The 27,058-nt window shown below is 48.7% G+C and overlaps 1 protein-coding gene across 1 annotated transcript in view; it reads right to left on the bottom strand.

Annotated features, from left to right (window-relative positions):
* Nucleotides 1-26,133, bottom strand: part of FAM174B (family with sequence similarity 174 member B) — a 30,816-nt gene extending 4,683 nt beyond the window's left edge. The window contains exons 1-2 of the mRNA XM_060170544.1: nt 25,787-26,133; nt 8,202-8,333 (exon numbers count right to left, since the gene is read on the bottom strand). Of these exons, the coding sequence (XP_060026527.1) occupies nt 8,202-8,333; nt 25,787-26,133 (479 nt within the window). The remainder of the gene's footprint in view (nt 1-8,201; nt 8,334-25,786) is intronic.
* Between the last annotated feature and the right edge of the window lie 925 nt (nt 26,134-27,058).

The following is a 27,058-nucleotide window of genomic DNA, read 5'->3' as shown; positions in this document are numbered from 1 at the left end:
GACATGCCCCAACCTGTCCCTGTCCCATGTTTTACAAGAAGTTTGTCTGTTGGCAGAAAGAGCCCTCCACACAGGAGCGCCTGTCTCAGCACCTGTCCTGCACACTGGCAGCTGACCCCTCGGTGCAGCAGACAAGGACACCTCAGGAAGACGGCACAGCAGCCACGGAATGGAGAAGCCGAGGGAGGAAACCGGGCCACGTGTGTGAGTTCTCCTGAGACAGACAGACATGAGGACCACACCACCAGGTGCTGTGGGGCCCTCGGCAGTCTTCCCACTTTCATCCCAGGACATCGAACACAAAAAAGAACAACTGAATAACGTGGCTAGCTTTTACAAAAGCACTGCTAGTTAGGATTATTTGTGTGTTTTCCTTTTTTTCCCCCTTTTCTTTGCCTGAGCCTTACACAGCTCTATAAACTGTGTGTCCATGTAGGCGGGAAACTAAGTCAGATTCACTTAAACATGGATGGACCTAGAGCTTATCATACTAAGTGAAGTAAGTCAGAAAGAGAAAGACAAATACCATGTGATATCACTTATATGTGGAATCTAAAAAATGATACAAATGAATTTATTTACAAAGCAGAAATAGACCCACAGACATAGAAAGCAAACTTATGGTTACCAAAGGGGAAAGGGGGGAGGGGGAGGGATAAATTAGGAGTTTGGGATTAACAATATACACACTTCTATATATCAATATAAAATAGTTAGCCAACAAGGACCTACTGTATAGCACAGGGAACTATACTCAATATTTTGTAATAACCTATAAGGGAAAAGAATCTTTAAAAGAACAGATATATATATCTGTGTAACTGAATCACTTTGCTGTACACCTGAAACTAACATTGTAAATCAACTATACTTCAATGAAAAACAGCATCACCTAGCAGTAAATTTTCATCGCCACACAAATTCCCGTTTGCATAGTCTCCCTCCTCATAGATATAAAACTCAAATAGTTTTAAGGTGCACGATACCTCAGCTGAGAACTGCCCCCAGAATGCCAATACTGCTTTTCAGAGAAAACAAAAATGCCTCAGGAGATGCCCATTTATATATAACACATAAGCTCGGAATTCTACAAGCAAGAGGGCTGGCAGAGAGTTATTCAACCTGCTTTGGGGATGGCCTCTGATGCCATTTCAGGTCCAGGGAGGATGCTCCGGCCACCCTGGGGAGCCCACAGGTCACCAGGTCCCGTCTGATTCCTTCCAGGCCCCAGAAGCTCAGGGTACCGGTTGCCTCTGCAGCGGTCCCCACACTGACGCTTCTAGCAGCCTCACTCCGCATCCTCCGGTGATGAGGGAGCATGGGGCGGGCCGAAGGGCCCTCCGAGCTCAAGGATTCTAGAAGTTACTGCCCTGAGTGTGCTTAGCAGGGCTTTAGCTTTGTCTCTGCCATAGGGTGGCCATGGGGACCCTGACCCCTGACCCCTCAGTCTAGGATAAGCAAGTCAAGTCCATTTTCTCCCTCTCCCACCACAGCCTCCAGGGGCCTCTGGCTGCAAACAGCCACCAAACGCCTTTTGTTCCAAAGCCAAGATGCCAGGCGCAGCCCCCAGAGGTGCAGGGGACATCTCATCCGTTTCTAATTATATTCCCTCCGGAAGCCCTGTCCACAAGAGGGTGGGAGTCAGGCATTTCTGGGGCGCACATCTGCACCCCACGGGCCACGTCTTTTCCACACCTAAGAAGCAGAGGCGCCAAGCTCGCCCTCCCTCCCAGCCCCTGGAGACCAGGACTGGCCAGAGCTGCGTGTCCTCCCAGCAGCACACCTTCGGGCTGCGCTTGTCATGGCTCCTGGTGTCACCTACCAGACAAACGGCAGGAAGAGCGGCATCTGCCTCGCCTCAGGGGACACCTGGAGGGTGTCACAGAAGGCTCCGGCGATAAACCACGGAGGCCCAGAGGTCCACGACATCAGCCACATCTGCACGCTAGGCCAACCAAGCTCAAAACACACGCAGCCAGGACGCAAATGCCTTTTGAAATACGGAACCATTTCAAAACCCCAGGGGTCTCTGTACTCCATTGAGCCATCATTTCTCTCTTCCAATTAGCCTTTTTAAGTACAGAGTTGGAAACTCACTTCCACAGACTCTTTTCCCTCCCCACATCTAGCCTTAAACATCGGAGGCCTTACCGCATGCGCTGTGACATCCCAGTGGCGTGGGAGCCTGGGAGGAGGGCTGCCCACGGAAGCCTTGCCCTGCCTGCCTTCTCTCCACCCCACTTCCTGCCTGGCGGATGCTCACGGGCTCTAAGTCAGGAGATGTTATCAGCGAGCTGCACGCGTAATACAAGGCAGGTTACGGCCTTACTGCCCAGGTGCCAAAAACGTGATTTTCCTCTTTGCACTCACTCATAAAACCACTCAAGGCCATGATTCAGCCACATCCGATTTAAATGTCATCTGTCTCCCAGGGGGAACCAAAAAATTTACTTGAGCCATCTCTAAACAGGAAAGACGAGGACCTGTGAACAGACTGTCACGTGCAGACAGAGCTGTTCTCAAAAACGCTAAAGCCAACATAAAATTGGCCTTAAAATTCTTGTTCTGTCAAACATATTGACCTGAAAAGTCATTGTGATACGCTGTTCGGGTGGAAAAATGTTCCAAAGCAGCACGTGTAACATGGTCCTATTTCTGTAAAAAAGAAAATTCCACGGGCACGTACGCACACACACTCCAGTGGTTATCGTTAAGTAGTGAGATTAAAGGTGATTTTATTTTCCCTTTTTCTTATCCGTAATTTCTATACCACACATTACATCTGTAATAAAAGCTATGACCTGGTCTTTTTAAATGGTCAATCATCTTTGGGCCTGAGGACTAGAGTGGTTTTGTGTCCAGTGACTCACCCCCAAGTTCACTCACATCCTCACAAACAGCACCAACTTCTCACATGAACCACCTGAAGTCCGTCCTTCACAACAAACAGGGAAGCAGGATGGCGCCTGGACATCAATAGTTTTCTCCAATCTTCAAACAAAGAAAGCATCAAGGTCCAGCCAGTTTTAGCATATTCTACTAAACATTTAGGAAACAAATAATTCTAATCTGATACTAACTATTCCAGACAAAAGGAAAATAAGGAACCGACCAAACTTGCTTTATGAAGCTAGTAAAACTTCTACCAAAGCCTGACAAGGATATTACAAAATAGGAAAATGACAAACCAATCTCAGTCACTAAGAGAAACAAGAAAGTCCTGAGCAAAATATCATCAAACTGAATGTAGCAATGTGAATAAAAAATAACATGACCATGACCAAGCTCCTTTATCTCAGGAATGCAAAGTTGGTTTAATATTAGAAAAAAAAATCAATGAATATAAGTTCACCACCTTAACAGATTAAAGGAGAAAGTATAATATTCTCAACAGAGCTAGAAAAAGAATTTAATAAAATCTGACATTAGCAAACTAGGAATAGAGGGAAGCTTGCTGGGGAAAAAAATCTACAAAACCCTACAGCAAACACTGCTCTTAGTGTCAATATTGAAAGCACACCCTTTAAGATCAAAAACAAGACAGGATGCCTATTATCATCACTTCTATTTAACAATGACTTAGAGGCCAAGAGTGAGTATAAAAAGGCTTAAAAAAAGAGAGAGATAAAATGTTGAAGGACCTGGGGGGAAGGGAGGCAGTCTTATTAGTCTCAAGTGATATATCTACATAGAAAACTCAAAAGATTTGCATTTACACTACTAGAATTCATAAGCGTTTAATGAGGTTGCTGGATTTTTTTAAAAATCAACTGCATTTCTAGACACCATGAACAGAAAGTAAGAAAGTGATATTTTTTTTAAAAAGAGATCAGACTGAGGTCATGAATCGTGTGGCAGTGGCTTGCAGAGGAGCCTGTCTTTGAAGCTGTCCCCAAAGTGACAGCAGAGAGAAGCCAGCAGCCCCAGAAGCAGAAAGCCGGGCGTGGAGACTGATCCTGTGGGATACAGGGGTCATTACCGTGGATGATCTGGGATGAAAGACTAGTATGAATGGACTTGCTGAGTCCTGAGTTTCTGCCCAGAATCGGGGTGGAGGAGAGGCATGGAGGTGCCTGGGGGACCTTAAGTGATTCCTGTAATTAAAAATTATCATGTGTGAAAGGGCCCCATGCTATCGCTGTGTCTCATAGAGATAGAGGGCCCATTAATTTTTTTTTTTGCGGTACGCGGGCCTCTCACTGTTGTGGCCTCTCCCGTTGCGGAGCACAGGCTCTGGATGCGCAGGCTCAGCGGCCATGGCTCCCCGGAAGAGGGCCCATTATTACAGTGGCCAACAAAAATCCTCCAGAGCATTGCAACAGACCAGGGAGCAAGCTCGGACTCTCAAACAGCAAAAGTATTACCTGCTACCTTAACACCTACCAGGTAGTTCCATGTAATCATTTGCCTTTGGAAACAAAATCACTATGTTGAAGAGATATCTGCACCACAACGTTCACAGCAGCATGAGTTACAATAGCGAAGACATGGAAACAGCCTACGTGTCCAACAACAGATGAATAAAGAAAATGTGATATATACACACACACACGTACACACACACGATGGAATACTAGTCAGCATAAAACAGAAGGGAATCCTGCCATTTACAAATACCATGGATGGACCATGAGGGCATCACGTTAAATGAAATAAGTCAGGCTGAGAAACACAAATACTGTACGATCTCACTCATATGTGGAAGCTAGAAAAACCGAACTCATAGAAAAAGAGATCAGATTTGCAGTTATCAGAGGCAGGGGGTTGCGGAGGGGGAAATTGGGTGAAGGCGGTCAAAAGGTACAAACTTCCAGTTACGAGATGAATACCTCCCGCGGACATAATGTACAACATGACGACTACAGGTTAACACTGCTGTATGACAGACCTGAAAGCTGCTAAGAGGGTAGATCCTATAAGTTCTCATCACAAGGTAAAAAAAAATGTTTTTGTAACTATGTGAAGTGCTAGATGCCAACTAAACTTATTGTGGTGATCATTTCATAATATATGTATGTCATTATGCTGTATACCTTCAACGTATACAGTGCTGTATGTCAATTATATCTCAATAAAACTGAAAAAAAAGGTTTTAATTTTGAAATCATTTGCCTTTGATGGTGAGTTTCACAGTCAGGAGCAATGCCAATACAGCACTAACTGTTCCTAGGAAAGGAACTTGCTCCATTATTTGAAGAACTGAGACTCGTGGAAGGTTCTTAATCTGACAGTGGTTTCAATACTTTCCTCCTCTTTGTGACACCAGACACGACCTCCACCCAGCAGTCTTTAGACCACAATAATATTTGTATCCAGATTCTCTAGAGGGGCCTCTTTTCCAGCTTATACTCAAGAAAGAGTCAACAGTTAGACTTTCTGGACAGGCAGTGATATTTCTTTGCTTAGGGTCTTTTCTTATGTAGTCGGGTCTGAGGCTACCACAAAAATGGCTCCATCTATCCTAGCCCCCGTGGAGTCGGCTCACACACCAAATATGGATGAGATCCCATCCCACGGCTCAAAATCAAAACAGTCTGTTGATCCACTTAAGCCATCAAGGGCTCCCTATCGTACAATAACCCCAGGCCTGCAGGAGGCAGCTGAGCCTTTCCATTGTGACTCATAATGAGGACATCGTGGTCTTCCCATTTTGTTTCACTTCTGTGCCTTGAATGTGAGACCGATAAAACGGCTTAGCAATAAAATCAGTATAATCACTTTCTTAAGTACTTAGTATTTTGCAGTACGGGTGCAGGTTAGTAATTGTTTTGATTCTTCTCAAAGGGGGTTGCTCTATACCTAAACTGCAAATTATAGCTAATGGTTTGTTCCTCCACGCTATCAATAACCAATCCATGTCAATGTTGTGTATTCTTCATAAAATTTAGGTGTGATTTGTTAACAAACTGTTTCCAATATTGGTATGTATGTGAACATGATAATACAGACATTTTTTTTCAGACATGAGTATAAATAAAATAGTATTTTAAAGTAAACAGTATTTTAAAGTAAGAAAAAATTGGGAGATTGGGATTGACATATATATGTATAAAATAGATAACTAATAAGAACCTGCTGTATAAAAAATTTTTTAAAAAATTTTAAAGATACATCCTACCCCCAAAAAAATTTTTTTTAAATAAAGAAAAAAAAAAAAAATATATATATATATATATATCTCAAAAGGTAAAACACCTGGGAATATATCTAGAAAAAATTTATAATACATTTATGGAGAAGTTTTTGAAAGACATCTTTTCCAATACCTAAATCAATGGAAAGTTATTCCATGTTCATGAATGGGAAGAGTCAACATAAAGGGCCTGATTCTCTTTTTTTTCTTTATTGAAGTACAGTTGATGTACAATGTTATGTAAGTTTCAGGTGTACAATATAGTGACTCAAAATTTTTAAAGATTATAGTCCATTTATAGTTATTATAAATACTGGCTATATTCCCCATGTTGTACACTATATCTCTGTAGCTTATTTTTTTTATTTTATTTTATTGTTTTGCGGTACGCGGGCCTCTCACTGCCGTGGCCTCTCCCATTGAGGAGCACAGGCTCCGGACGCGCAGGCTCAGCGGCCATGGCTCACGGGCCCAGCCGCTCCGCGGCATGTGGGATCTTCCCGGACTGGGGCACGAACCCCTGTCCCCTGCATCAGCAGGTGGACTCTCAACCACTGTGCCACCAGGGAAGCCCCTGTAGCTTACTTTATACCTAATAGTTTGTAGTTCTTAATCCCCTACCCCTATCTTGCCCCTTCCCCGCTTCCCTCTCCTCACTGGTAACCACTAGTTTGTTCTATCTGTGAGTCTGCTTCTTTTTATTCTGTTATATTCACTAGTTTGCTGTATTTTTTTAATTCCACACATAAGTGATATCATACAGTATTTGTCTTTCTCTGTCTGACTTATTTCACTTAGCATAAAGGGCTGATTCTCTTTAAATCAATCTACAGAGTCAATGCTGTTCTAATCAAAATCCCAAACACTGTTTTCTTGAATCTAACTCCTTTATAGCCAAGAATACCCAAGGCTGTCCTGGAAAAGGACAAGTCAGGAGGTACAGAAAAGCTGTGTGTGATGCGACTCTTACGGGTCAACCTGACTGGGTGACACGGTGCCCAGATATTTGGTAAAACGTTAGTCTGGGTGTGTCTGGGAGGGTGTTCTGGCTGAGATTAACAACTGTCTGGGTAAACTGAGTAAAGCAGATCGCCCTCCCCGGCATGGGTGGGCCTCATCCAACCCACTGGAGGCCTGAATAGCACAAAAGGCAGAATAAGGGGGGATTCGCTCTCTCTGCCTGACCGTGTTGGAGCTGAGACATTGGTCTTCTCCTGCACTCTCACTGGAACTTACACCATCGGCTCTCCTGGTTCTCAGGCTTTCAGACTTGGACCTTTATAATAAATCTCTTTCTGTGTGTGTATATCCTATTGATTCTGTTTCTCTGGAGGACCCTGGTGGGGAGGGAGGAATCTCCAGATAGGGTCCAGCCTGGATTTGTGTCTCAACTTTGCCACTAATAACTGTGACCTTGGGCAACCCATGGCCCCTCTCTGGGCCTCCAAGCCCTCATCCCTAAACTACACTTGCCCCCAGCTCTAACACTGAGAATCTCACACACCCAGAGTAGTACTTCCCAAAAGAAGCCAAAGCCCAAACTACAATTCTGAAGTCAAAAAGTCATTCTGACTTTCCTATGGGCCACGTTAAAGAAACACACCTGCCTTTGGAATTCAGCGGTAAATTCCATCCAAGGAGTAACCCCCACCCCACGCTCTCCATTACCAACTAAGCAAGGCTGAAAAACAAGTTTCCATTTGTGTGCATGGCGCGTGGTACATGGCGGTTGCTTGGACCAGATTCCCCACAGTCTGTACATGACAAGCTCGTTGTCCGAAATTCAGCTCTCCTTTCGCTCCCACAAAGCTGACTTCTCAAGGGTTCTCATCAGGAAAGAGTTGAGCATAAGCATTTCCCTGCAAGCACTTCCCTGCTGGCTTTCTGGGTGCTGCGCGTTCCTGGGAGAGATCAAAGCAGTTCCCCCCTAGAAGCAGAATATCCCAAGGTCAAAGACTTAGCCAAAGAACAAGAATACACGCCTGGCCACTCACTGTCTTCTGAGGTGAACCGCCCCACCTCCCCCAGCCAGCGAGCCCAGGAGAAAACCACTGTTCCCACCCGGTACCTGTATTTGATGTCAAATACTGTGGAGTCCTCGTCTTCGTCATCCTCTTCATTCAATGGGGCCATTTCCACTCGCTCGGCTGGAGTGGTGATGATGTCATACTTGCGGGTCTTCTTCAACCTCTTCCCCGACCTGGAAGAGGGGAAGCACATTCCTGAGAACTCAGCGATGCCCACTGGGGTAAGCCACGCTGCTGCCCCTAGCCTGGCTCCCAGGAGATCTGGCAAATACCCCAGCTCCTCCACTTCCGGCCATGGGACCTTGGGCGGGTTCCTGACCTCAGCAACCCTCGTGGTCCTCACCCACACCTGCCCAAAGCACCATAAAACCCAGCGATCAAGATCTATAATGCCCAAATGCAAGATTTTAAAAGGCAAAATTAATGCAAAGAAAATACACGATGAGCAAAAGACCAAAATGTTCAACATGGATGGAACTCAGCCCTGCCCCTGGGCTGGCATGATTCCCCTCATCCCTTCATCCCCTGGCCCCTCACCCTCATGCCAGCCCTGCCGTGTTGGCAGGTCACTGCTCCAAGCACAGGCGTCACAGCCTGGCACTGTGTGCCCCGCCCCATGGACCAGCCAGGTGGATTAGAACGCAGGCTTGCCCACTTACTACCTGTGTGATCATGGGCAAGTCAGTCCATCTCTCTAGGCCTCAGTTTCCTCATAAATAAAATGGGATGAGAACAGTATCTGTCCCTCGGAGGCGAGGGAGGATTAAGTGAGATGAGGCATTTAACAAGCCTACACACAGCAAGCTCTCGGCAAAAATGACTGTCTGTGAAAATAATCAACAAATAGGAGTTAAACGTGCTACAGCCTCTCCCACATGACAAGGACTTGTACAAATGAGTATTGTTTCCAACACAAGGATTTGTGAGCATTGGGAGTTATAACCCTATGCTTTTACCTCTGGGACGGTAGACGGTCACTGGGGACCACGGGGAAAGTGCCGAGCAAGCCTTTCCATCCCCAGTGTCAGACCCTCTGCACAAAGCACGAGACATTGATCAGGACACAGCTGAAAGTTTATGATGCCACAGGGAACGATATTGTTATTATGACTACTGATGCTCTAAGCATTTCTTTCTGCACTATTTTGAACTTTTTCCCAAATGCCTTGTATTCTCTGATGTCCCTCCTTTTTAAAAAATATTTGAAACTGTCTATGAGAAACCAGCCAAACCCCCCAGAATCATAAATGGGGCATTGAAGAATCATATTCTCTAAACATGCTTCCTGCAGACTGTAAGCCGTACCCAGCTGGAGACCACATCAAAGACACATGCCCCGTCTCTCTGACCCCAGCACACAGAAACTCCTCAAGAAGTTTGCAAAACAATGAAAACAGAAGTTCACCGTCAAGTAAGAGTTTCTTAGCAACAGCAACTTGCTCTTTTCTTACCTAGTGTTATTTATCAAAGACATGATTTGTGAAAGGATTGTTTGCATAGAAAATATAAATATTTATCTATACCTTTGGCTTAAAGCAACCTGTACAACCTATAGCACTGCTCCTTGTGGTTCTTTGTGTAGAGACTTTGGGAAATCAGCTATAAAGCCTGACAATCCCCTAGCCTCATTACAAAGCAATTTGTCCTTCCTGCTTTCATCACAGGCACGCACGCAGAGGTGTGGGTGTGAAACTGCGTGGATTTCAAACACGTTGCAGCACGGTGCAAACACCAAGCCAGGTGGTTAAGAGGTAAGAGGGGCACAGCCGGTCACCTCCCCAGTGGCCATGGGACAACAGTATTTTGGAAGCAGGCTTTGTAAAAGGGAGCGTAAATGCTTACGTTATAAATACCGCTGGTCCAGATTCTCACAATCAACAGATTCTTGTTTTCTCTCCACCTCCCCACAAAGGAGTAAAATAGATCTTAGTGTTCTGCCCCAGATGACATAATCCCTGACCAATTCAATCTCCAATACTGGATGGGGAAATTTAAGCCCAGAAACGGCTCCATACACCACAAGCAACCCAAGACAAAGCCACAAGGAGAACCACCCACCCCCCAAGCCCTCTAGACGAGGCTCAAGGTCCGGATCGACACAGACGCACACATCACACTTTTCTCAGAAGTCTCCTATCTCTGCCCTGACGGGTCACAGCTGTTCAGAGGAAGCCCTGGCTTTGCAAAGGAGCCGGACTTGCCCTTCTGTTAACTGTGCCCAGTGCCAGGGCTGCCCATTCCCAACACACATCTGGACAAGCATCTGGAACGCTGGAATAGGATTCGTCCTGTGGGCCCGAGGGTTTGAGAAAGCTCCTGTAGATGCCCGAAGAGACTGGCGCCCAGATGGTTTCTGGATGAAGAGTCGCCATTGTTTGTAACTGTTTTTCAAATATCATGAGGCTTATTAGAAAAATGCAAAATCTGATTCCTAAACCTCGTCCTGCACTTGGAACTTGAAACCTCACTTAGTCTTTGGCTCTGGGGCAGGGCCGACTGCTGCCCCTGGGAGAAGGTTCTGGAGGCTCTGACTTCAGCCCTGCTTCATGGAAATGGATCCCCATCGACCATAAAATCACCTTCCTTCTTCCTGATTGTTCATGGAGTCTTGTGATAAAATTTACCTGCTGAGCTTAAAATAAGACCCTTGAACACCTACCACGGGAGAAGCTGGAACACAGCCCAACCTCTAGAACACCATGGCCTACTTGCTCTAATGACAGCCATTCCAAGCAGGTCACCTGAGAAGGTAATTTTAAACCTGAAGATCACACCAAAGGTTCAGTGATGGTTAATTTTATGTGTAGACTTGACTGAGCCACAGGCTACCCAGACATTGGCTCAAGCATTATTTCTGGATGTGTCTGTGAGAGTTTCTGGTTGAGATTAACACTGGAATGGGTAGACTGAGTAAAGCAGATTGCCCTCCCCAACTCAGGTGGGTCTCACCCGATCACTTGAAGGCCTGACTAGACAAGAAAGGCTGACATCCCACAAGTGAGAGAATTTCTCCTGCCGGACTGCCTTTGAGCTGGGACCTCATTCTTTTTTTTTTTTTTTTTTCCCTGCATTCAGACTAAAATGGAAATCTTCGCTCTTCTTGGATTTCAAGCCTGTATGTATGCATACACACACACACACACACACACACTCTTGGTTCCATTTCTCTACAGAGCCTTGCCTAAACCAAAAGGCCATTAGCAAGAGCCCTCAGACATGCATCAAACACCAGTTTTGACACAATGAGCTGAAGACATTACATTTCAAGTAATCAACTCTCTGAGCCACAAAACCTTTCACAGAAAAGTACTTTCTGCTGTTTCACTACTGGACATGTTAATAAGGGAAAACCAGGACTTGTGAGAAGTTGAAAGAGACTCAGCCTCACCCATGGCAGAAGGTGACTGGCTGCGCCAGAGAGAAACCACATGTATGACTGGAGTCGCGTGGGGAGGGATGGGTGGAGGGGGCCTCACCTCACGTATTTTTCAAATTAAAAGGTGAGCCCTTCCTTTACTAGCTGTGTGTGAGTCAGAAGCTGGGAAATGCATGAATAGTCGACCAGCATTTCCCGCAGACCCTTAGATCCCCAAGCCTCACTGTCCCGGGTCAGAGAACGGAGACACCCTGCCTCGGAGAGGAAGACGTGAGATAAGGGGAAAACAGATGCGTTCAAAGCCTACGTGGCCTCACCGAGTCCTGCTGTCTCTTCTGAGCGTGGATGCTCTAACGCATCTTTTCTGATCAATAGCGGTCCCTCAGAGCTGAGCTCCTCCCGGGTGCCAGCTAAGCAGTTTACGTGTAAGATCACATGCAAAACATATAAATCACCCTATACGGCAGCGCTGTGATCTCTGTGTTCCAGACGAGGAAACTGAGGCTCAGAGAGGTCGATCTCCCCAGGACCAAGGACCAAGGGCTGCTCCAGCACGAACCTCCCTGGAGGCTCACTTTGAACCACCTCGTGACGGGCAAGAGGCAAGATGCCAGTTCCCCCGCTCGCTCCCTCTGCAAGCCCACTCCACACCGCCACTAGACTCCATCTCCACTTATCTTTAACACCAAGAAACTCTTTGCCCTTGGCACACACTTTCTGGAACTTGTCGCTTACCACAGCTCACACATTCCTATTTCAAATTGATCTGGGCAGACTTCTCGTCAACTCTTTCTAACGGTGACTCCCTCAGGACACATGTTGGTTTGGGGCAGCCCAGCCTCCGTCTCCTCCCTCCTTTGGGCATCTGTATCCTTGGTGAATGCCCCTCTCCATGGTCCCCGTGGGTGAGGAGGCCTGACCACTGGCCACACCCCCAGCTCCAGGAGTGGACCATGGAACTTAGACCTGAGTCAGAATCAGTGTATTGCAACCCTCGGGGCCATGGCTGGGAGGCTGGGGGGAGTATGGGACTAATCCGAGCCAGTGACCTTTGCTAGGCAGGCAGGAAAGGGGTCAGTAACTCACCCGGGTGAGAGCTGCATCGCCGTCTTCTAGAAATGGAACATAAAGCCAACATGGTAGAGGACAGATTGGAGGGAGAGACCAGGCTCCAGGTCTACCATGATGCCAGCCCTCCTTGACACCAACAATGCTACTCTGTTTGGCACCGAAGCCAGTCTCGTCAGGGTTTTCTGTCACCCACAAACAAATGAACCCTAAACGTTGTCACAGGGTCTCGAAGGAAAAAAGGCATGGCTGTAATGATAAACACCATCTCGGGATTCTCCCATATTTTAACAGCAAACCTTCCACATGTAAGTATAATTTTCCCATTTTGTCAAATCCTTTAAAACGCTGGGACTCTTCCCTGTTTCTGGTTCTAGAAACAAGGAACCATACATATAATGCACCTCCGTGACAACATCGTGAAGGCTTTCACTCAGGGAGACCTGTGAACAGGTTTTCCGAGACGACAAGCATCCTTGGTGATCTTCCCACAGGGCTGTTCACCAGCATCCCGGTCTGAGGAAAAGGCCAAGGCTACACAGCTTCAGAGAATCTGCAGTCACCCACGTGTCCCCGGGGGGGAGGGCAGTGGGTCAGCCTCGAGGACACAGCTTGAGAAAGAAGCAACGGGTTCCAGACAGAGCCCCAGGTTAGAGTCAGACTTGGGTTCCTATCCCGGTGTTTCTGCTTACAGCCCTGCTTCCTCGCCTACCCGGGGGTGGGTGGGAGGCACAAGCAGGAACGCAGCTTTGCCACAACTGTCACAGCGCTCCCCGCCCAAGAAGCGGGAGATTCAGGGAAGAAGGAAGGGAAAAGATATTGCTGGCCCACCTGCAACAGCACGGCCCCTTCGCCGTAATTTTTCTTTTCTGGTACGAGGTCCCGTTACACCAAGTGGCCTCCGCGGAGAGACGGTGGCATTTACTTAAAGGGTGGTTTTAAGTAAATGCCCACGTTGTGCTTCACAGGACCCAGCAAGACCAGAGAAGCTCGAGAAGAGACAAAGGATCATTCCACTGGGGCCAAAACAAACATCTCTAACTAGACAGAAGAGAAGTTCAAATTCTCTTACTCTGAAATGTAATCCTAAAGCCAGAGGGTTGGTTTACTCAAAGGCCCGCTCAACAGCTGGTCGGAAACTGGTTTCCCAATGCTCCCCGGCGCACGGCTCAGGCAGACACGGAGGCTGGGGAGCAGAGTGGGAGCCCAGAGGACCCACGTGGAGAGGGGCCTGCCCTCCCCACCCTCCCCTGCAAAGAGACACAAAACGATGCAAAGCCGGACGGGTTAGTCTGCTGTCAGAAGTTCAGTCTGGGGGTGCGGCGGTCAGATCCACAGGCTGCACGTCCAGGGGTGCAATTCCGTCTCAGCCCAGCAACTCCTTTGTCTGTGAGCCTCCTGGCAAGTCCCTCACCCTGAGCCCGAATTTCGTGTCCACGTCACGCACTTCCCCGGTGCAGCTAGGGTGCTGGTGGCAGAGCTCACCGCGGTGGGGCTTGGGAGAGAGATGAGGAGTGACCGATAACGAGCTCACGTTTCTTTCTGGAATGACAACAGTCTTCTGTCATTGACTGGGGTGATGGTGCGCAACTCTGTGAACGTACTAAAAACCATGATTTGGACACTTTAAACGGGACACCTGTATGGCATGCGAATTACATCTTATAGAGCTGTCATTAAAAGCAGGAAAGATAGATATGTACGTATGTGTATCTATCACATTCATTCATTTCTATACTTATAAAATCTCTCTGGAAAGAGTCACAAGAAATTGACAGCACCCAGAGAAGGAAGCTGGGGGGCCGAAGGGCAGGCGGGGCTAAGAAGGAGATTGTTCACTATACCCTCTGGCTCCTCGTGAATTTCAAACCATGTGAATATATGAGCTATTTTTAAAACAAACAAGTAAATAAATAAATAAAATTCAAAGAAGGTAGTTAAGATAAAAATTTAAACAGACCACGTTGTGTGTCAGGCCTGCCTCTCAGACAGGAGACCCTTCTCCTGGAGATGCCCGGGGGCCCCCCCGTCCCACCCAGAGGCTGCCTGCCGTCTCCTGCTCACCTGGTGACTTTAGGAGCCAAACCCAGCATCTCTGGCCTTTCCTCCACCTGAGCTGTTTTCAACGTGAAGCCCACTAACGTAGCTCTGTGGCTCGAGGGCCAGCCTTCTGCTGAAACCACACTACTCGTTCCAAAGAGCATGTTACCTTTGACATTTGGAAAATTAATACAGAAGATGAAAACGGCATGTGTAGGGGAGAGATCGGATCAAGCAGCTGCCGTGAGTCAGCTGCCCGCCTTCGCACCCGGCCGAAGCTTCCAGTGCTCTGAGGACAGAGGCCTTTCCTGTTTTTAACCTCCGACCTCTACCCTGCATCTTCCCCCCTCAGAACATGACAAAACTGAGCCTTCCCTAGAAAACCAAGCAAACTTGGAGAAAGGACACGACCCCAAAACCCACTGTGCAGCCCCACCATGTAGGGACGCAGATGCCGGAGAGCCAGTGACAACAGCGCCATGTCTCCCAAGAAGGGGCGATGACCTGGGATGGGCCCCAGGCTCGGGGGCAAACCCAAGGCTGGCGACCAGGGTACAATTCCGAAGCCCCAGCCTCCTCCCTTTCCAGCCTTGGGCACAGCCCCTGCGCTCTACCCATCACCATCCTTTTAAAGCAGTTTAAACGAGCCCAACACCAGCGTGATCTGAATCTCATCTGGCTCCGCTCCAGATGGGCCACTTGAGACTCTCGGTTACAGGAGACAAAAGCATTTTCCTCTAGTGCAGTGAGAGCTTCAGGACCTCAGGCAGCCCAGCTCTAACAGGGCTCCGGCCAAGCCCTCCCAGACACAGGTGTTCCAGAGACTTCCAGGTACACGAGCAGCGCTGCCACACCTGACGCCTGTCCTCCCCACCACGCCAGACACTCTGCTCCAGTACCAGCACCCAGTCAAGCAGGATGACTCAAACGCCCCAGAGCCCACAGGCGCAGGAAAGCAGTGAAGCAAGCCTGGTGTGATGTAAACATTAGAACAAACGCGGTGACAAATGACAGCCAACGCTCGGTCTTGGAGTCAAGGAGACACGAGGATTGGCACTCACAAACACAGACGAGACGGGACGGTGGCTACCCAGCTCTCTGCCCCCCCACCCGCCCCTCATTACAGAGGCACTGCGTTTCCAGTATTCCCATCTGTTGAGAAAAGCAGATCTGGATTTTGATGTGAAGACTCCCAATTTTAAGTGTTCTCAGTTATCTCAGTTGTTAGAAACACTGCGTATATGTGAAATCTAAAAAAATGATACAAATGAACTTATTTACAAAACAGAAATAGACTCACAGACATAGAAAACAAACTTATGCTTGCCAAAGGGGAAAAGGGGGGGAGGGATAAATTGGGAATTGGGGATTAACAGATACACACTACTGTATATAAAATAGATAAACAACAAGGACCTACTGTATAGCACAGGAAACTATATTCAATACCTTGTAATAACCTACAATGGAAAAGAATCTGAAAAAGAATATATATATATGTATGTATGTATGTATGTATGCATAACTGAATCACTTTGCTATACACGTGAAACACTGTAAAGCAACTGCACTTTAATAAAAAATGAAAACAGAACCACTGTGCAGATCAAAACAAAACAAAAAAACGTATCTGTGGGCCGTCAGTCTGCAACCTCTGACTTAGCTTCCTGGCCATGGTTTATTTGGTCCTGGGTGCCACGCATGAGTGACACTGAATAATTGAGCTAAAATCATGGGCCCAGAGAGATGGCCTGATTCTCACTGTCAACTGAGGTCCTAGATCTGTTCACCAGCAGTTCAGTCACGATGAAGAGGTACTAGTCATTACCTATACAGCCTAGCTGTTCCCCTCCTCTCCTGGGCACTGTCCCCTCAGGATTAACAAAGTGACACCACTGTTGACTGATCACAACGCCGCCCTCAACACCCAATGCACAGTGTGTCCCGGGCTTCCATTTCACACAGGACCACATACCGTTGACAAGTCTTAGGGTTCCTCTTCATAACTCCTCAGGGTTACGCCTCTACCTGCCCCCCACCCTTGTTTCCCTTTCCTTCCCTCAATCCCTGAGGGACAGATCCAACTCTCATTCTTCCAAGAAAAAATAAGTACGCCCCGGCTTTGACCTGTTTAAGGAGCCACGTGAAACGTGGCCACAGCAAATGCCCCAAGACCTGTTCCTCCAGCTCCCAAGTGTGTTTGCAAAGGGTTGGGTCCACTTCACCCGTCTGTGAGGTGCCAGGAGAGGCAAGCGAGGCCAAAAGTGAGGAAGGAAGCCTCTAGGGGCGGCTCTGTTGGTTCAAGGGCAGTGGCAAGATGACCGAGAGGGACTCTTTGGTGGACCCAGGGACACAACCACAGCCTTGAAATTCTGGGGTCACTGTGCTTCGGGACACATGTCATAAATGACCCTTTCAGCATCCACTTGTCCCTGCCACGTGGTAGGGGAGGCACGGGGGTGTCAGTCCTTGCCGCCACTGCCCCCCACTTCAGGGACAGTCCACACTTCAGGGACAGTCACTTCTTGACAGAACTCCCAACCCCGCCACTACAAGCCGAGATGTCCAGCTGCGTGGCTGGCGTTTCCATGGTGTTTCTGTCACCCTCTTTCTCACCAAGGCTTCTCCCCTGCCTGACCATCCCCTTCACCACGCCCACCTCTCCAGGCCCTTCCGGTCCTCCTGACACTTTCCTCTTCATCCTCCTCTTCACCCACTCGAATCTCCAGCCCTCCCTCCTGGTCCTTCCAGCACCTTCCACTGGTCTCCCCCGCCATCCTGCATCCCCGAGGCAGCCACATCACTATTCATCCATTCGCTCAGCAAATACATGTTAAGCACCTAAAAGGGGTCAGCATTACTAAAGCAGCCCTTTCATCATTACACTCCTCCATTTGCTCCTCTGACCCACGACTAATCCCCAAATCCTCTGGCTGGGATTCCTGTCTTCCAAAATCCGGCTGCAACAGGAAAAGGAGTGGGGGAGGAATGCTGGATTGGAAATCAGACTCCTGCCCTTCACCAGCCATATGGCCTTAAGCAAGACACTTCATCACTCTGCAACTTGATTTACTCATCTATAAAATGGGATTCCGACAGGACACTCCTCACAGGAATGAGGAAACATATAAAATGTTTAGCACAGAGGCTGGTATACAGTAAGGGCTTAATAAATATTAGTTGCTATTATTATTATTGTCACCATAATTTCCAGATGATCATTTTCACAAACCCTGCCCACCACAAAACCTGCTCAGCCAGCCGGTCCTGGAAGAACCTCTTCTCCCACCCCATCAGGTCCTAATCCTTCTACTCACCCCATATGCCCTCCCTGACCACCATGTCCCCCGCCAAAGTCCCTGGGGCTTTGATAAGTCCTCTGGCAACTTATCAAGTGTTGCTTTTGACACATGACTCCCCTACAGAATTAGATTGCCTTTCACCTGCCAAGGAGAATCATACAAAGGCATTATCCTATCTTCCAGATTGAATTGGAAACTCCTTCACCTCAGCTGTATTCTCTCAGCACCTTCTAGGCTTCCAATGGGTCATTAAATACACTGGTAAGATTGCTCCATCCATTCAGCCATGCTCTCTCCTGGGTCCCTGGCTGAGCACTGGGGAGACTCAACTGACCAGGCTAAAACCCAGCCCACCACATCTTGGAGGCCCAGAGGAGGCCAGGCTGAGCATCAGAACACCTGGCCTTGAGTCCTACTTTTCCTACAAACTCACTGGGTGACCTTAACAAACCCTTCCCATCTCCTGGCCTCAGTTTCCTCATCTGTACAATGGGTAGAAGGAGGGAGCTCAGTGGCACTCTGAGTGCAAAGAAACCCCACACCCAAGAGGTTACAAGGGCCTGAAGCCCTCCCAGGCCTGAAGAGCCCTGCCCGGGCTCTTTGCCATGGCCCCCCTTCTGCTCCACACCTGCCAGTGAGAGGGGGCTGCCTCCTCCCTGCACCCTCAGGAAAATAAATAGCAAGTCTGGATTCCTGGTAGATTGCCAGGAAGATTAAATACAGATTTTTAAAGTGAAACCATGACAACGTGATTCTAAATTCATGGTCCCAGAATTTCCCTTTGTAAATAGTTAGAACCAAAACATCAGCCATAAAACTAAAATCCCAGGCACAACCTATGAAGCCTTCTCTGCTTAAATCTGGGAGGGTTTCCCTTCTGTGACACTCTCCGTACAGGATGCATGCAGACACTGACACTGGAGACCCCCACCCCACCCCTAGACGTGCCCCGTGCCTCCAGAAGGGGCTGTGTTGGCAAAGCCCCCACACTCGATGAGTACCTGGGCGTAAGAGTTTACAGGCAAAGCCAAATAAGCCGGGGGGCTCAGGGTTAAATTAAAGAGAGATCTTCCTCCCTTTCCAACTGGATAGAAGGGATCAGTGGCAGGTCCTGAGTCCTCACAGGCCTGTCAGTAAGGGCAGTCATGAGGCACCTCCTTCCCCAGGGGAATTCAGCTGTGTGCGGGACCCTACATGGGGTCCTAGGTGTCCGGGGAGGCTCACGCAGGCTAAAGAGTCACCAGTTTCATATCTGCAAGGCTCAGAAACAGATGCACTTGCCTGATGATCTTGGCCATATGGCTGAATCCTCATTTACAGGCAAAAGCAAGACCAAAAGGTTGGGTATAAATTACATCTGTTTTCAGAATCGTTTTTTTAAATACAATAGGACACTTGGCTGCTTAAAGGGGAGCCAGGGGTTTGATTGACCCAATCTCATTCCAAACATCCCAATAGCCCTGGGAAGCAGGTACTTTAATTAGTGCTGGGAAGCAGATGCCCAGAAAGGTTCAGTAAACTGCTCACATAGACAACCAGGAGGCCCGCACCTGTGCTACTGCCATCTTGGGCTGGATCATTCTTTGTTAAGGGGGTCTGTCCTGGGTACTGTAGGATGTCCAGCAGCATCTCTGGCCTTTACCCACAAGATGCCAGTAGCATCCCCCTCCCCAAGTCATGACAATCAAAAACGTCCCCAGAAATTGCTAAATGACCCCAAAGCAGGCAGAATCCGCCTAGGAAAGAACCACTTGAGGGACCCTATTCCTCCCACACGCTATGACTTCTTTTTCATCTTGGTGGAAAACTGAATCAAGGGCATACTCTCTACCCTGTTTTTTTGTTTTTAATCTGGATTTTTGCTGGGTTAGATTTATTTAACACTTTCTTTACTGTGGTGTGTAAGATTAAACGTCCATGGGAATCAGATGAAAGTACAACCTTCCAATAAGACCAATAAGTCCTGGGGATGGAGTGGGCATTATGACTATAGCTAACACTGCTGTGTGATAGGTGGGAAAGTTGCTAAGAGAGGAGACCCCAAAAGTTCTCATTACCAGGAAAAAAATGATTTTTTCCTTTTTTTGGCATCTATGAGATGATGGATGTTCACTATACTTATCGTGGTCATCATTTCACAATATATGTAAGTCAAGTCGTTATGCTGTCCACGTTAAACTTATACAGTTCTGTGTATCAATTTTATCCCAATAAAACTGGAAAACAAAGAAAAAAGAAAACCCACTTGAAAAGTAAAAATTAAATTAAGATAAATATGTTTCACAACTATAGCTTCTCCCCCAATTCAAAACCTTGGTCAAGCAATCAAAAATGACCTCCTGATAAACAACAAGGTCCTACTGTACAGCACAGGGAACTATATTCAATATCCTATGATAAGCCATAATGGAAAAGAATATGATAAAGAATATGTATAACTGAGTCACTGTGCTGTACAGTAGAAATTAAACACAATATTGTAAATCAACCCTACTTCAATAAAATTTTTTAAAAATGACCTCCTGGTGCTACACAAGCGCCACAATCTCAAAGTCATAAAAAGGGGCTTAACTTTCTAACCAGGGCTCTGCCCCAAGCTCCAATTTATTAAAATAATATGGATATACTAATGAGCAATAACTAAAAACTTTTCAGAACACTTTCCCCAAATCCTGAAAGCATTAAACTTCTAGATGTTCTCTTAAATAACTTTTATTCTTAGGACAAATATAAATACACAGACAATGGGAGATCTGGGGAATCCAGGAGAAGCAGGAACGTTTTTATTCCTTTTCAAAGACCTGGCTTAGTAATTCACTAAGCTCCTGTGGTTCCGGCGTCTTCAGGACACGACAGCGTGCAACTTTGCCACTGATCCAAGTGCAACAGCTGGGCAATGTCAGATCACTTAGAATTTGTCTTCCTCTTCGTCCCCCAGGAAGCACCAAAACAACCCTCCTTTCAGATAAGACGATTTTACACAGCTTTTGAAATAAGTGGCTGGGCATGCAGCCAACAGAGATCTGGGAGAAGTGTGGCCTGGGCAGGAGAGCTGGGAGACTCGACAGGATGGGGAAAGGATCCCCAGGAGGAAATGAAAGTCGTGGTTTCAGGTGGCAGTTTCTAACTTGTCTCCACCTCGTTCATAAGACACCACAGAGTAAAGTCAGATTCCCCCTCAGATCTCAAAGGGTAAAGTCAGACCGCAGAGAGCATGGGGGGCAAAAGGTACTGAACAGCGGCCATTGGTTTACGCTTGTTATCCCTGAATCCATGAGACCCCATGAGACGCTTTCCAACATCCAAAAATTGGAGGAGTTTTCTACTTCCTAAACACAGCTTCTTTATTGATTTCCTTCCAGCTCTCATAAACATGTCAAGCAACAGACCTAGGGAGGCTGGCCCTACTGCGAGCCAGGCAGAACTGCACACACACACACACATGCACACGTGCACGCACACACACACATATACCTGAAGGTACTCTGGCTCGAGGGCGCTCTGCCTCCAAACTGCCTTTCCCTCCCTCCAAGTTTGTCTCCAGTCTTTAAACAGTTTTCCTTAATGATTCCAATACATGAAAAAACTGTAAATGATTCTGCAGATGGGACATCAGATTGATTAATAAGTATGGGAAGAGACAGCTACTCAACCTCAGTAAGAACTGGAGATCTGCAAAAGCAAGCAATGAGATACCCAATCATACCCATCTGATTGAAAAACATTAGAAAGTCAGATAATACTAAGTGTCAGATATGATGGGAGGATCTGAGAACCCCCAGATACTGCAGGTGGGAGGGTAAACTGGTACATACTCAAGGAAACCGTGTAAGAGTACCCCTGGGACCCAGGAATCCCACTCCTAGGGGTCCACCCCAGACTCTCTTATACAGGTCCTCAGGAAGACACACCTGAGGAGCTGAGTGCACAGACAGGGAGAAAGAAAATGAATAAATGTCCATTGAAAGGAAATTCAGACAATGTAGAAATATACCATAAGCAATAAATAAATACATAATGAAGAATCTCCCACAGTCACACATGTACACACTCATACAAAAAATTCTTTGCACATCCATATATATATAGCTTATTTATTTATTTAATGAGCTCATACTACACATACTGTTTTGTAACCTGTTTCACTCAACCAGCATATAGTGAGTATTATATTAGCATCATCATTTTTCACAGCTGCACAGTATTTCACTGTAAGGACGACCATAATTTAGCTAACCAATGCTCAATTGTTAGATACCTAGGTTACTTAAACCTTTTCACTGTTAAACAGAACTGCTCTGGACTTCATTGGCCATGCATCTTTGCTTCCTCTCCTAAGTACTAAAATTAGAAGCAAAGAATAGGTATTGCAGTAAACAACGTGTGTACCTTAGAAATGGGACTGCTTGGTTAAAGGTATATATCTTTCTTACCACGATACACATTCTTTGCTTCTAATTGTAACAGTTTCCTTGGATCCACATTCTTTCTGTTGTCTGGCAAAGCGACTCCTTCAGGGAAAACAGACACACGGGTTATGTATAAGCAATAATACTTACTACACTCTTCCTCCTTTACCTCCCTCCCTTCTCTGTATCCATCGTTAAGGAAATGGCGGCCACTGTCCAAATAAGTCCCGATCTCACAGGTTCCCAGCATCAGCCATGCAGCTCATCACAGAGGACATTTTGAGACGCATCAGCAAAGCATCAGCAAAGCAAAATACTCAGGGGTTCATTCATTTGCTAAAAATACCTTTATCAGATGCCAGCTTGTGCTTGGAGCCACAGCAGGCGTTAGAGAGGCACAAACGATTAAGGGCCAGTCCTGCTCTTAGGGGCCCTCCGCCCGGTAAGTTCAGCGACACTCTTGACTCCAAGTAGAAAATCCCAAACTCACATGTGCTCTGGAAGGGGGCCTTGCTGGGAGGCTTCTCAGAGGAGGTGACACACAGGCAGGCAAACAGCAATGAGCTGGCCACGTAGTCTTGGTGGTGGAGGGGACCCCAAGCAGAGGGTCAGAGGCACATGCCGGGCTAAGGCCACCAGATGCCGCTGGAGAACACCTGAAGGTCCAGCAGGGCGGGAGCAGTGGGCACAGCTGAGATGGGGGCTTGAGAGGGAGGCGGGGCCCTGGTTAGACACAGCCAGCTTGCCAGCACACTGGAAGCCTGCGCACGGGGAGATGAGTGGGCAGAAGAAGGGTGAAACCAGACGAGGGAGGATGGATGGGAGTGGGGACAAGGCTGGCTGCAGGAACGCCAGCCTGAAGGGTACTGCTGTGACTCCGGACACGAGGCAGGGAGGTGAGTCAGGCAGAAGGGCTGGCAGGTGGGGAAGCTCCCGTGGAGGAAGGGGTATGGCCCAGATGAGACAGTCTCAGGGGGACTTGAGAGGCAGAATAGCCAGGATGTGGTGACTGCATGCTAAGCGGCTAGGAGGGGAAGCAGGTAAGGAAGACGCCCAGTCAGGGCAGCAGGCCTTCAGGAAGCCCGATGAAGCGAGCGTGCAGAGGCCTATGGAAAGGTCACAGTACAGACCACAGACTTGTAGTGTTCTAGAGTCTACCGGATGACTTACTCCCCTCCCTGGGATGCAACTTTCTCCTCTGCAAAGGAGCACATGGGACCTGTGTACCATCAAGGCCCTTCCCAGCTGTAAAATGCTATAAGTTCCTATCCACATCAGAACTGGGGTGCCAGCTGAAGCCCTGGAAACTCTCCCCAACAAGAAGGCCTTCCTGGCAAGAGAAGGCACAGCCATAAGGAGCCTCTCCTGTGAAGTCGGAACCTTCCTCCAACGCCCAGCTCACAGGCCAGCAAGGACCCATCCCTTCCAGCCCTGGGTACCGGCTCTCCTGCTCAAACACGTGCCCTCACATCTGGCCACATGCTGCTTGCTTTTCGGCCCCGCTCCTGGGTAATACGGAGCAGACTGGCAAAATAGTTCAAATACCGTCTTAAGAAGTGCACCGCCTTGTGGGCTGAGCGGCCTATTTTGAGCAAAATGTTTCAAACCTCCAGGCTCAGAGCTGCTCTAGGCACCAATGTTCAACGCAACTGAACAATCAGGAAGGCAGTAAAGGACTACGGCGCATCTGCTGAAGGCCAGGCCGTCCCTGGGCATGGGGACTGGACATGCCCACCCTCCAGGACTGTCTGCTGTGTGGGGGAGCCACCAGCCTGGCGTGAGAAGGGCCATACGGAGGATGCACAAGGCTAGGGCTGGGGGAGGCCAGAAAAGGAAGCAACCGCCTGGCTCGGATGTCCAGGAACACTACCCAGAGGACGGAGCATGGGAGCTGGGCCCCGGTGGCTGCGTGCAGTCATGGCAAGTGTGCAGTGGAAACTGGCCCAGGAGTGGACGAGCACAAGCCAGCCGCAGGGAGTGTCAGGAGAGAAGTGACAGGAGGTTCAGAAGGGCTGGCTGATGGCCACAAGGTGCACTGGAGCTAGTCTGTAAGGGTCTGAATGCCACATCCAGGTAGTGGCTTCAGGGAGCCACGGAAGTTTGCAAGCAGAGGATAAAGGGCAGCGGGAAGGATGGGGTACAGAGAGGGGCAATTCAACGTCTGCTGCACATCAGGGGATCAGCACAGTGGAAAACAATGTAGCCGGAGCCAGGGCAGGGGATGGGGCGAGGGGATGTGGGCCCACAGTTCCCCCTTCTCCATTTTCTCAGGACCACTACCATTTAATCCTATGGCCCCACAAAGAAACACCTTGACTCAAAGTCACACAGCAACCAACAGCAAACCTCAAGGGAGAGTTCCCAACCCGGCCTTTCCAGATCTGGTTTCTGCTCCTGCTCTGAAAAGGCTCACAAGCCCCTGGCCCCAAACCTCCAACAGCTGATCAAACACCCAAGCACACTGTATACACTTGGAAGGGGAAGGAACAGGCTGTGAATAACTGACACACACATGCCCAGATTTCCCAGAGGCCCGCCTGAGTAACAGGACACATTTGGTTCATTTCCTGCAAAACCAGAATTTCCCAGGCATTAGGGGGAAATGCGACCCTCCCTGCATCCCCTGTAGCGCTCTCCATTCCCCTACTCCAGAGACCCCGGCCATCCTTTCTAATTTCCCACTTTCTCCCTGAACTTGAGCAACCTACAAAAAGCCTCTCCAAGATCCCTCATGCCCCTGCACATCTTCATTGTGGCAGTTCATTCAGGCAGGGTGGTAGGCAGAAAGTCACTGAGGCCACCAAGGATGGCCAAACACCCTAAAGCCCAGCTCCAATCCCTGGCGCAATGCACGCCTCCAACAGGTATCCCCACAGGCTAGACACTGCTTCTTTTGGTAGCAGAACCGATGAAAAGAAAAAACAGCAGGTGGTGCCTGAGAAGCCCTCAGAGGGAACAGAGGGAGGCTCAGCAAGGTGGGTAAGGTTCAAATCCTACTTCCACCACTGAGCTTACTTGAATAAGCCACCTCGCCTCTCCGGAAAATTTTTCCTCATCTGTGAAATAGGTATAAAAATAAATTCCGTGTAAGGGTGTCATAGTTCGGAGCGCGATGGAGAGTGGAGAGTGAAAAGGAATTCAATATTTTATATATATTTATTGATATATATAGATACATATCATAGCTATAGCTACAGCTATAGCTATAGATAGAGATATCGTTCGAAGGGGAGAAAATTCCTAAAGTGTGTAGCAGGGAAAACCAGCCGAGTGCAACCCTGTGGAGCAGGGCCGGGAGTCCCAGGCTAGCGGGAGCGCACCCAGGCGCCGGGGCCGGAGCATCGGTGCGCGCAGGTGCGGCGGGCGCGCAGTGACAGCAGGTTGGCGGTGCAAGTTGGCCCGCGGGGGCTGCAAAGGGGCGGCGGACCCACCTGAAGACGCGCAGCAGCAGGCAGGCTATGAGGAAGGCGGAGAAGGCGCACGCCACGATCACGGCCGCCTTCAGCGTGGGCAGGTCGCGGAGCAGGCTGGAGATGCGGGTCACCAGGGCGTCACCGCTGCTGTTGGAGCTGCCGCCGCCGCCGCCCGCCGCCTCCCCGGAGCCCATCCCGGTGGCGTTCCCGGGCCCAGGGCCGGGCGGCGGCCGCGGCTGGCGCTCGGATCCGGACTGCGGCGGGGCGGCGGACTCGGCTCTGCTGGCGCGGGCGGCGGGCGCGGCCAGGAGCGCGAGCAGCACCAGCAGCGGCAGAAGCCGCGCGGCCGGCGGCGCGGCGCGCATGGTGCGGTCCGGCGGCGCGGGGTCGGGCTGGGCGAGCGCGGCGGAGCCCTGGGTCCCGCACCGGCGACGAGGCCTTCACCGGCTACTCCCGCGGCGGAGCCAGGCGGCTGCGCGGTGCTTGGCAGGAAGCTGCGGCGCCCGGAAGAGTCCGAGTCGCCCGCCGCCGCCGCGGCAGCCGCCACCAACACGTTGCACGGAGTCATTCGACGGGCCGCAGCCCCACGTGGGCGGGGCAGGCCATCAGGCCCGGTGCGGGCTGCGCTGCTCTCCGGGCGGCCCCAGTTCCCTCGGGACCTGGCACCCCCTTGGAGAAGTAACAATAGCCAGGCGCTGTGCTGCACATTTCACATTTTCTCTATTTCATTTAATCCTGCAACCCCCTTAGGAGACAGGTATTTCTGTTACCCTCCTTTAATAGTTGATTCAAGACCCAGAGAGCCTGCTCATAGCAACCCAGGTTGTGTCAGACTAAGAATCGAAAGACCATGGCACCCGGGGCAAGCCTCCATTCTACAGATGCGGAAACTGAAGCCTCCAGAGTGAAATGGGCTGTCCGATGCCCTATGCAGTGCATATAGTTCCACATCTCCCCAGTTAACTTCTTTTTCTCTGAGTTTCTTATCTCATGGCTTCGATCTTTCAGACATTGTGCACCTCTGCTTACGAACTGGATTAGGATGTGCATTTCTGCATTCATACCTTTGCTGTGGAATAGTCTTCCTCCCAGGTTGAAGTTTCAGACCCCAGGGAGTAATTGGCTTGCTGCCTCTGGTTTGTAAGCTAAATGATACTTAAGTGGAGAAAGACAGTTATGGATGTTCTAGTGTGAGACCCAAAGTCGGGAACTGATGCAGGGCACTGAGGGCTTTCCTGGATCACTAGGAACTATACTGCAGGCCTCAGGTTCCACCTTTCAGTATGAGGA

The sequence above is a fragment of the Lagenorhynchus albirostris genome, chromosome 1 (genome assembly GCF_949774975.1).
Source record: "Lagenorhynchus albirostris chromosome 1, mLagAlb1.1, whole genome shotgun sequence".
Lineage (NCBI taxonomy): Eukaryota > Metazoa > Chordata > Mammalia > Artiodactyla > Delphinidae > Lagenorhynchus > Lagenorhynchus albirostris.
This window is presented reverse-complemented; position numbering and strand designations above follow the sequence as displayed.